This window comes from Ochotona curzoniae, unplaced genomic scaffold (assembly GCF_017591425.1).
Source record: "Ochotona curzoniae isolate NIBS_2020 unplaced genomic scaffold, NIBS_Ocur_1.0 contig_1014, whole genome shotgun sequence".
NCBI classification, from domain to species: Eukaryota; Metazoa; Chordata; class Mammalia; order Lagomorpha; family Ochotonidae; genus Ochotona; species Ochotona curzoniae.
Genome location: NW_024464920.1, coordinates 46,206,025 through 46,217,164, shown reverse-complemented (window position 1 = coordinate 46,217,164; position 11,140 = coordinate 46,206,025). Strand labels below are relative to the sequence as shown.

At 62.5% G+C, this 11,140-nt stretch overlaps 1 protein-coding gene across 8 annotated transcripts; it reads right to left on the bottom strand.

The window, feature by feature from the left end:
* Positions 1-956: 956 nt before the first annotated feature.
* Positions 957-10,129, bottom strand: KCTD17 (potassium channel tetramerization domain containing 17). 8 transcript variants are annotated; one of them, XM_040985695.1, is made up of 9 exons: positions 9,812-10,129; positions 8,721-8,829; positions 6,686-6,777; positions 5,863-5,958; positions 4,385-4,510; positions 3,267-3,369; positions 3,038-3,106; positions 2,578-2,668; positions 1,548-1,708 (listed from the first exon to the last, which is right to left on the bottom strand). In XM_040985695.1, exons 1-9 carry the CDS (start codon positions 10,076-10,078, stop codon positions 1,639-1,641), a joined length of 1,023 nt encoding a protein of 340 aa, XP_040841629.1. In that variant the 5' UTR covers positions 10,079-10,129; the 3' UTR covers positions 1,548-1,638. The 8 variants fall into 8 exon arrangements, with proteins under 8 accessions (XP_040841599.1, XP_040841629.1, XP_040841638.1 ...); XM_040985704.1 differs by lacking the exon at positions 3,038-3,106; XM_040985675.1 differs by having other exon boundaries at positions 1,608-2,668.
* Between the last annotated feature and the right edge of the window lie 1,011 nt (positions 10,130-11,140).

Sequence of the window (11,140 nt, the reverse complement as noted above, 5' to 3'; positions counted from 1 at the left end):
GAGAAATTCAGCAGCGAGCAGGCTGTGTGAGAGCTTGGAGGGCACCTGGGAGCTGTGGGAGCCATGGACAGCTCCATGCCAGGGCTCTGAGCTACAGCGCCCCCTGGTGCCCCTGCACAGGCAGCTGCAGGAGAGCATGTCAGTGCAGAAGTCCAGGAAGGAGAAGATGGAAGGGGCTGAGAGGCAGGTACAGGCTGGAGGGCAAAGGGTCGCAGAGGGCAGGGGCAGAGCTGTGAGGCCAGCCTGTGTGAGTGGGGTCAACTGTGGACAGCAGGGAGCCCCTCCACTCTGTGTGGATTCCCAGCAAGGAGGGGGCTCCCAAGAAGGGATCAGTCCCTTCCAGTGGAGCAAAGATGACAAGGCACTGGTTGGAGATGGAGCTGCAGAACAGACAGGGAGGGATGGGGTGGGAAGGCAGGTAACTGCAGTGGTGTGGGGGCAGGCAGAGGGCAGGCTTGGCCCAGGGAATGAAGTGGTAGGTGCGGACTCTCTGCCTCGATGGGCCTGCTGCTCACTGCTGGCCAAGCTGGATCCAACGGTGAGGACCCGTTGTTCTCAGGTAACAGGGAGATGCCCTAGACTACTGAGGCAGATGGCCAGCTGAGGGCTGTGGATTTGAGAGGTGAAGGCACCTGCCAGGCTTGAGTACAGCCAAACCACAGAAGGTAGAGGGATGCCTGGGCACTGGCATTCCCCAGGGCTTGGCGGGGAGGGAAGGTGTGGCAGCCAAGGGGAAGGGTAAGGACACCCTAGGCTCTCCTGGAAACTGCATTTCCTGGGCTCCTGGCCAGAACCAGCTGGGCAGCATGGGTGATCTCGGCCCCTCTTTCCAACACTCTCAGGAAGGGCAGGCAGGGCAGCATCCCCGGCTCCAGGCAGAGCTCCATCCCTTGTCCACCCTACCTGGAGTCTAACTGTCCCCAAAGGCAACTCAGAGAAGATGGGGTGGCCAGGCTGGGCTGTTTCATCAGGCTTTATTACGTGGTGAGTGGACACAGCCGAGAAGTAAGTCCCCACCCCGGGGAGTCACAAGTGCAGGTGTCCCGCGCTCAGTCCCAGCCACTCCCAGACCCTGCCCTTGTCCTAGCTGCTGAGCGTCCTCCTGCCAAACCACTTCTGCTGCCCTTGTCCCCATCCCCAGGCCATCGCCAGCTCTGCGGGCAATGCAAATGGGGGGCTCATGGGCAACCGAGGGAAGGCCAAGTCAGCAACCCCCCAGCACCGGCCTCCTCTCCCCTCACACAGTGTTGCACTGGGGGGCTGGGACCTCTCCCAGGGCAGGTGTGAGAAGGGTGTCTCCTGAACCTGCATAGCCACCTATGAGGTGGTTGGGGTTGGGGGACTCAAGTTCAAGGAGTTGCTGTGACCGGGCCTCGAGGGAGTGTATCTGCCATGCAGCAGGGGGAGGTGACAGAGGGGCCTGGAGGATGCTGCTGGACAGTGCCACACAGGCAGGCAGCCCTGCCCAGGCAGCCCTGGGCCCACCTGGAGCCTCCTGAAGTTCCTGTGGGCCCCCAGCTCATCCCTGGAGGCAGGGGCAGGTCCCAGCCCCGCAGGTGCAGACAGAGGCAGCGGCGGGGGCAGCATTTCTTCTGTCTCAGGCTGGGGGCCCACCCCGTGATACAAAAATAAAAGATTTCAGATTGGAACCCCAAGTCCCTGCAGGCGCTCTGGGGCCTCACATCCACGAGCCTCTGGCTGGTAACAGCTACAAAATAAGAGGGGGAGAAGGGAAGCAGGGCCAGAACACCGGGAGGTGGGGTGGTGAGGGGGTGATGTGAGGGCCGGAGGGACAGAGAGATTGAGATGGAGGGAGGCAGGGGTGGAGGGAGAGAGGGAGAGAGAGAGAGGCAAGTGAGTCACCGATGTGCGCTTCCAGAGGCAGTGTGGGGCTGAGGCCCAGAGAAGGCAGGGAAGCAGGGAAGGACACCCCAGCTGAGCTTCCCGGGCGGCCCTGCGCCCTGTCTCGGCTGAGAGGCGGCTGTCTAGGCTGGCCAGATTCTGCCACAGCTTGGTCCAGGGGGGTCAGTGCCAGGAGAGGCAGGTCACCGTGGCCCCTGGCAAAGGAGCCTCAGACAAATGCTGTCTGCTCCTGCTTTAGGCTCAGTTGCAGCCCAGAGTCGGGAGGTGACTTGCCAGAGGTCACACAGCAGGAAGACAGGATGGGGAGGGAGTGGCAGGAGGGCACCTAGCCAGGACTTTTCTGCTGCCCCCCCTCCCATCCTCAGCCAGTCCCAGCTGACTGCTCATAGCATCAGGAGTCTCCAGCAGCCCTACAGAAATGCGGGACCAGGGAACACAAGGCCATAACCTAGGAGCTCCTGGCTGAGCAGGATGAGACCAAGGCATCTGGTGTCAAGTCCCTCCCTTCCTCCCCAGCCTGGCTCTGGGTAGGTGGGAAAGAGCTCCTGGCCCCTTCAACTCTCTCTTCGTGGGGCCTCCCTCCCACAGCCCAGGTACACTGAGGAACTTTGGAGGGAGCAGAAAACGGGCCCCAAGGTCCGCTCTGGTACAGCCAGCCAAGGGACCAGCACCCTCCTTGCTTCCCCCTCCCTCCAGCGCCGCCAAGCTACAAACCAGGGACGGCAGCTCGGGGGGCGGGCGAGGGGCCAGGGAGAAGCCCTCAGGGCCAGCTCAGCCTCAGGTCTGGGAGGGCGCACACGGGAACCTGCAATGAGGAAATGTGAGAGGCAGCCAGGAGCCAGGAGCTGAGGAGCCAGGAGGTAGGGTGGGAGCGTGGCCCAGGCCCAGGCCTGGCCTTACGGGAGCCCAGTGGCGGAGGTAGGCTTGGCAGCCACAGGGCAAGTGCAGCGGTGCCCCTGGTCCCCAGGCCAGGAGGCGGGAGGTGCCAGGAGAGGCATAGGAGGCAGCAGGCAGGATGCTGTGGGAGGTGGGGCGGGGGAGGCTGGGAGCGGGGCAGGCCTGGGATGGAGGTGTGAGCAGGCGGAGAGGAAGCCCGGACATGGGCAGACAGGGAAGAGGCAGGGTGCAGATGAGATCCAGGAGGAGGAGGAGGTGGATGAAGATGAGGCAGGACCTCCAGTGGCAAGCGGAGGAGGCGGTGGTGGGAGGGAGAGAAGGTTAGCGGGATCCTGAGATGCCTGCGCTGCGGAGAGAAAGTGAGAGAGAAGGGTGGTTATGCGGGAGGGAGGTGCCAGGCCCTGCTGGGTCCGCCCCCCGGCACGGCCCAAGGCTGCAGCTGCTCGCTGGGCAGGGGTGGGTGGGAGGCTCAGCTTAGCAGTCATTCTCCTGGGGGTGGGCTGCACCTGTCTCCTGTGTATCTGCCTCCACCTGCACCCGTTCCACCTGCACCTGCACCTCCTCCTCCTCCTCCTGCTGCTGTTGCTGCTCCAGTGGCTCCTCTGCGTTCTGTGGACCAGCCGGCAGACCCAGGGAAGAAAGAGGGCAAATGCTAACGAGGGGGACCAGGGCCTGCTGGCAGCTGTGGCCCTAGCCCCCCAGGAGTGGTGGGGGGCTGCACCCTGTCAGGGAGGACTGTGCTGGGGATGCTTGTGGGTCAGATCAGCTGCAGGGCAGGGGTCAAGAGGAACAAGTGGGTGCATGGCAAGGGGCACCTGGAAAAGCCTTGCTCTGGTGGGTGGCAGGGAGGGACAGATCCAGAGCAGAATGAGGCCAAAGCAGGCCGGAGGGCAGACACCACCCAGATCAGCCAGATCACCCGGATATGTGGTACCAGCTGCAGCGTCTGGCACCCTGGACCCAGTGGCAACAGGTTGACACCACAAGGTCCAGCCAGTTGCTGACAGCAGCTGGTGGTGGGCAGGGGAGATACAGCAGGACAGGGAGGCAGACAGACAGACAGAAGCCACAATCCTCAAGTCACCCCTGCACAGGGACAGCCCTGGGGAGGCGCCTGCTCCGGGGGTCCAGGGTGACAAAACCCCCACTTGGCCACTACCTGCAGCAGTCCAGTACTGATGGGACCCTGCCACCCAGCTGGCGCAGCCAGGGGAAGAGCAAAGGTGCCATCATCCCCTGCCGCCACCCCCCAAGGTATCGTCCTGTTCTCAGGCCCTGCCAGCTCTGAGCCCGAACAGGCCCTGCAAGGACTGAGTTGTCTGCCCTCACTTCACAGGGACACAGCAGCGACAAGACTTGCCTGGGGTCACACAGACAGCATCACATTGTGCACTGGCCCTGGGGTGCCCCTGGACAGCCCTCATACTCCTGTACCCTGGGGTGCTCTCGACCCACTGCCCCCAGTATGGGCCTGGGCAGACAGGACTGTGATGGCATGGGATGGATGGTGTTGGCTGTGACCATGAGACTCTGTGAGGGCGGCAGGAGGACAGAAGAGCAGTGGCGATGGCGATGGGGAGGTGGGAGGGGAAAGAAAAGGGGGCCGGGCGGGGTCGGGGCTCACCATGGTTTTGCGGCTGGACTCGGAGCTGAGCCCGTGCGGGGAGCTGTGCAGTTCCTTGGACACCACGCACAAGAACTCGGCCTGGTCTTCACTGCCGTAGTTGTAGGAGGAGCCGATGTTCACCAGCTGGTGGGCCGGCACCAGAAGAGAGGGAGGCAGGTGGGTTGGAGGCAGGCAAGGTGGTGGGCGTGGGTACCAGCCACGGGCCTTTCTGGGGCCTGCTCGGGCCATCCTGGGCTTGCCAAGGGCTCTCTTGCCAGGAAGCCAGGACCTCCCGCCCCTTGTCAGCTATACCTCTGGGCTCAGAACTGGCACTGTGCCCTTGCCATCGTGGCAGCCTGTGCTGGGCAGGTCATTTCCTGTTCCAGCTGTGGTTGTATGCCGCAGGACCAGGCTACAGGGTAAGGCTGGCAGAGGGGTGCCTCATAGGAGGTTCCCCACTCGGTGAGAGGCAGAGCAGGACCGGAGCCTCCTAGCACCTATGTGCCACCGTGTGTCACTGTCACAGCCCCAGGGTGGAAGTCGGGGGCACTGTGCTACAGTCCTGCAGTCATGACCCCCAAGGGCCTCCTGGCCAGGACGAGTCCCACATGACCACAGGATCTGCAGGAAGATACCTAAAAGGAAGAGCTCACCCTGTGCACAGCAGAGGCCCGGCGAGGCTGTGGCCCGCTGGGGGTCCCCCAGCCGGGAAGAGGTGAGACAGGGGTTAGAATCTGGAATGCTGAGGCCTGTGTTGGGGTGCATGCAGCATGCTAAGCTGCAGCCTGTGATTCCAACATCCTAAATGAACACCGATTTGAGTCTCAGCTGCTCTGATCTAGCTCCCTGCTAACATGCCTGGGAAAGCAGCAGGGAGACCCGGATGGAGTTCTGAGCTCCCTGGCCCAGCCCTGGCTCTCGAGGCTGTCCAGGGAGGGCAGACACAAGATGTACCTCTGCTTTTGAAAGACCTTTAAAAAAACATTTTAAAGATTCCAGGGCCCCAAGCCCTCTGCAGGGTCCTGGCAGACCCAAACTTGTAGTACTCTGCTCTGCATGGCCCGGTTCTTGAATGGGTAGGGAAGGCAGGGCCTCCTGAAGGGCCGCATCTGCCCCTGGACCTGAGAGAGGGGCGTGTCAGCTGGAAAATGTCATGACACTTGTGCTGCTCGTGCCCAATGCCTCCCCTGACAGGTCCCCCCTCTGGCCTGGGAAGGGTGACAAGTGGCCACACACATTCCAGAAGCTCTACAAAGGACCAGTGCAAGGTGGGCTCCATTCTCCTGGATGGCGCTCAGCCCTGTACCCCCGAGCTGTCCCTCGGAGCTCAAACACTCCCTCAAAGGGGCTGGGGAGACTCTCACTGAGGATGCCAGGCTGGGCACAGCGTCTTGGCCTTGCCCCTTTCCAATCAGTCTGAGTGTGGGCAGCAGTGGGGCACCCAGGGCCCACACTGTGGAGATGGAGGGGACCTGCTGCCATGCCCAGCTGCCCACCTGCTCAAAGCGCCAGCCGTCAGACATAGTGGACACCATCTGTGTGAGCTCTTCCTCCTGGCACTGCAGCACGCGGTACACGTGCTTGGGTGGCACCTGGGGGCAGAAGGGACACAGAGGGCATGTATGAGAGCACCAGGCACCCCCAGAGGACAATGAGCACCAGGTACTGTTCATCCCCCACAATACACCCACAGGAGGAGAGGAAGAGGAAAAGTAAGGGAAGGGGCCTCGCTCTGAGTGAGCTCCTGCCGCCTGTCGCTACCCAGCATGCAGGTGTCATTTGGCATTGAGGTGCAGGTGCTCGGTCAAGGTCACCCTGCTCAAGATGGGCACAGCTAGAACTGGATCAGATAGCAAACCCAGAAGGGGAGCAGAGCAGGGCCTAAGGGCATTCAGGGTCACCCCCGGAGGCAGGCCCTCAGGAAATGGGGGTCGAGATGTGATGCCTCACAGCTTGTCCCCTCCCCCTCCCCCTCCCCTGCAGATCGGGCCAAACTCAGACTCAGCAGTTCATGCCATGCCCACCATGGAATGCCAGTCTCATGAGGTAATTTTCTGGCCCTGCCCTGCAGCTGTTGGGATCCTGCACCTTCTGGACTGGGGAAGGGATGGGAGGGCAACCTTAACTCCTCCAAAATCAAGGCCCAGAGAGGGACAGGACAGGCCCGGAAGCACACAGCAAGTGGAGGTGAAGCTGGGCGGAGTCCCCATATCTGTCCCCGTCTGCAGCCTCCGCACTTCACAGGTCAGGGTGAGGCACTCCCAGGAAGACACAGGTCCTGCCTCTGCCCCCACCACCTGCCCGACCATCTGCCCTGACCTGGGTCACTGTGTAGTCTTTCTCCTCCATGCGGTCTTTGATGATGCGGATGAGTGGGCCGATGTTGTAGAATTCTGCTTCCTCCAGGACCCCTGGCATAGACAAGGCAGGCCCTGTCACTCCCGTGCCACCCATGCCCCAGGTAGGTTGGGGTCAGCCAGGAGGGAGTGCCACTCACCCAGCTCTGTCCCCACTGCACTGAGCACAGGAGTCAGGGACAGCCCGTGACCTGATGCAGCACCCAGGGGCCTGGGAGACACAGCAGGCTTGTGGGACTGACCCCGGGACAGTCCCCACGCAGGCCCTGGCCAATCCCCTTGGGGGTGTGGTCCATCCGTGCAGCACATGCTAAGGGCCACACGCTGTGCTAGTGGTACGTGGCACTCTTTGTGATAGTCAATGCTCAGAACTGGATGTAGGTCCCCTCATTGCTTCCCTGGGTAAACTGAGGCTCAGCAACAGAAGTGAGTGGTTGGTCTGCATCAAGCTCTGTGACTCTGAGAGCCCAGCTTCCCCACTTCACTTCAGTTTGTGTGTGTGTAGGTGCGTGCATCCCCTGGGCACCACACTTAACAGTCTGCAAAGTCCTCTGCGCCCACCCTAGGTCCTGGGAATGAGGAAAGCAGGTGTTACTATCCCTGTTAATCTGAGCGACTAAGCAAGAAGCCTACCACGAAGTGGAATGTGTTGCAAGGTTTACTGTCCCATGAGCTCCAGGACAGTAGGGGACCCTCACTAAGCCATCTCTGGGCTCCACTCGCAGTGAAGGCTGGGTGCCGCCCAGATGCCTAGGGAAAACCAACCCCCCAGCGTGACTGAGTCACAAGCAGGCAGGGCCTTTACAGCGCCATGATGCTGGGACTAGGGCCCCTGCAAGGCGGGTGCTGCAGAGTGCCTGCTGCCTCTCCCTGGCCCTGCCACAGCCCAGCCACACGGGCAGCTTGCCCTGGGATCCCTGTTGCCAGCAAGCCCCGTCCCTTGGCAGTGGTGCTCTCTAGAACAGCTGGACCTAACACTGAGCCGTTTCCAGTCTTCCGTTGCAGCAGGCGGTCTGGTGATGGACTTCTCCTGGGCGCCCCACAGGCACCTAACGCGGCCCCGCCCATCCGAGGCTAGCACCCAAACTCCCCAGCCCGGGCTGAAGGTGCCGCTGGGAGACCTGGAACCCATAAACAGGTGTTGGCCAGGACGAGCTGTAGGGTTTGCTGCTCCGCCCCGGGGAGCTGCTCTGGGACCCAGGCTCTTGCACTCCCTGGGGAGAGGTGCTCAGGTCAGCGGGGAGGTCCTAGTGCAAGATCAGGGCCTCTAGAGCAGGGCACCCCACGGAGGAGGGGGCATTAGTCACCCCCCAGGTTCAGGGGAGACACCTGGGGTCCCACACCTCTTTATAATACCTGTGGTCATGCAGAGAGAAGGGACCAGGTACGTGGTCCAGAACCACTGTCCCGTACCCCAAGGAGGGGTTGTCTTGGCTGGCACCCTGCTAAGTGTCCACTTTAGAGGCATGGCTTCCCCCACTGTCTGCTCAGCCGGGAGGTGGGCATGCATGGGGCCTGAGCCATTAGGGGAGGGCTCTGCCTGGTCTTCCTCCCAGCCTCTGCATGGAGCTGCCCATGCCTGGCACCCCTGCCCACCACAGAAGCCTCAGGCCCTCACTGGCTTCTTCCACTGGTCTGTGAGAGTCTGTGTTATCTCCCTAGCAGCCGCAAAGAAAGCACAGGCCTGTGCGCTCAGCAGAGGCCTTGGGAATCCGCCCAGGCCCCGGGGGAAGAGGCCAAAAGCCCAGGAGCTGAGCGGTGCTGTGGTGTAGCGGAAGCTGTTGCCTGGGATGCTGACGCTGCCTGAGTCCCATTGCTTCACTTCCCACCCAGCTCCCTGCTCACGCAACTGGGAAAGCAGTAGAGGATGGCTCAAAGCCTTGGGACCCTGCACCCACATGGGAGACCTAGAACAACCTTCAGGCTCCCAATTTGGACTAGCCACACTCTGGTCATTGTGGCCATTCGGGAAGTAAACCAGCAAAAGGGAGACTCACCCTCCTCGGCCATGTCCTTGTCCAACACCAGCTTCCCATGACGGAGGAAGTTGAGGATGGGCCCGAAGTAGGTGGGGTCGCGGTCAATGAGGTAGGCCCCGGTCTCATCCTGTGGAGGACAGGAGCCCAGGCCATGAGGGAAGAGGCGTGGGGCTGCCCACTACCCTGCATGCCCACCCTCACTACAGTCCAGGGAGTGGGGTGAGGGCCACAGGGCAGCAAGGAGTAGCAGGAAGTCAGCCAAAAGGACCTGGGAGTCGGGCGGTCCTGGGTTCAAATTCTGTCTCTGCATTTTTCCTGCTGTGTGACCTTGGACCAATGCTCGGCCTCTCTGAGCCTCATGCCCAGCCCCCACATTTTAGGGCCCTGAGAGAGGAGGCCTGAGCAGCACTCCGTTCATTGAGTCCCCCCCCACACCACCTCTTAAAGGTTGTCCCCTTAAGGCCAGCTTGGGGACCCCCTCTCCTCTTCCAGGGGATGCCACCAGGAGACGCCATCTCTTTGGGGACCAGTTGCCTACAGGGACACAGGGCATGCAGCGGGACAACTCCACATGGAGGGATGGGAGGGGACAGCCCCAAGGTCACAGGAGGGATCATCTTCGGGGCACCCCCACAAGAGGTGGCAGAGGCCAGAGCAGGGCACAGACCCACACCCAAGGTCATGACAGCAGGGGACAGGAGTCCGGACACGGTGCCTGCTGGGCAGGCAGCATTCCCTCGACCGCCTACACCCCAGACAAAGGCAGCCCCACCGGCCGGTTCTGCAGGGAAAGCCAGGGAAGCCTCACGGCCCCACGGGAAGGGGACAGCCCCCCATCCCGATCGCGGGCAGCGCTCAGGAGCTCCCAGGCCTCAAATGGCCGCGCGGCGTCGGCCCGTTACCACGGCAATGGGCGCATCCCTCCCTCCTCTCTCCGCCGCTTCACTTCCTCCTCCCCTCCTCTGTCTCGTCTTCCCGCCTCCGGCTCCTCGGGAAGGGCGCGCAGCCAGGCTCTCCGGGGGAAGCGGCGGGCGGTGGGGCGGGTGGGCCGAGATGGGACCCCGCACCCGCCGCCCCCCGAGCCCGCCGGCGCGCCCCGCGGGCCTCACCCGGTCCGACTGCAGCTCATCGCCCTGGCACAGGCGGCTGAGGAAGGACTTCTGCTCGCGGCACAGCGTCTGCCGGGTGGTCAGGAACACCGTGCCCCCCACATTGAGCCGCACCCACTTGCCCCAGCCGCCCGTCCCCGCCGGCGGCGCTGCCTCGCCGGCCTCCATCCTCAACGCTCGCCGCGGAGTCCACAGCCCAGGCTCGTGTTCCTGCGCGTGCGCGCGCGGGGAGGCAAGGGGGGCGTGCAGGTGCGGCGCGTGGGGCATCCCGGGAACTGTAGTCCTGAGTGGGAGGGATGGACGGTGGGGAGGTTCTGGCGTCCGCCGTCCACCTCGCGCTGCGGAGTTGGCCCACACACTGGGGTGTTAGGTTCCCGGGTCCTAGGAGCACAGAGGTACCCCCAAGTCAGCAGCCACCCCCTCTTTGTTCTTCACGCGTGTTCACTTCCTTCCCGAAGTTCCCAATGCACGCCCCCTCGGTTTTCTGCAGCTTTTTCTTTCCGCCCTTGTGTGCGGGTGGGGTGGGGGTGGGAGGCAATGGGCTGGACCTTCCCCTTACCGGAAGAGAATCTCCTGAAAAGGGGGTGCCCTGAAGGGTTCTTGGAGGCTGGTGAGGGGCTGGGGTGGGAGTGGGGGCAAAGATCCCCACCCTCCCGCGGTGGGTCAGGAGCTACTGAAGAACCTAGGCGTTTTCTGCCTTTTGTGATTCTGCCTTAATGGCTTGGCTGGGGGCTGTGTGAACCTCAGGCCTCCACCTTCTTGCCTTAGCACCGACTTCAGACTTGATGATTATCTGGGGATTTCAAAAACCGGCACAACACTACAAGGCAAGAGTCAAGGCGTTCAGGCCAGAAGTGGGGGTGCAGAAGGTGAGCGTCAGTGGGTGGTGCTGAAGGAAGCCACCCTGTGCCTTTGGAAGTGACAGATCCAACCGAGGCATGGGGCCGCCTGCATGCCTGCCAGGCAGCCAGAGGCACGGGGCAGGTGTCAACCAAAGCCAAGGCAAGAAACAGGCACCCTCTTGTCCCGGGGTAGCTGCCTCTCCCCAGGGAGGGGTCATCCGGGCACTTGTAGGATGCTCACGTGGCACTGCGTGTACAGGCAGGCAGTGTGTGGTGGGGGAAGGGGAAGCCAACGTTCATATTGGGGGCATCCCAGAACCCCATCTGATTTCCATCACCCCCACCTCCTGGGCCAGTGAGGATCTTATGGACAGACACAGTGTGTGTTTCCCAGCCCAGCGTCTAGTGCTGGGCAGGGTTTGAAGGGAGACAAGGGACAGGGGTGACAGTGCTGGGATCGTGGTAAAGGCAGGGATGGGGTCTGCTG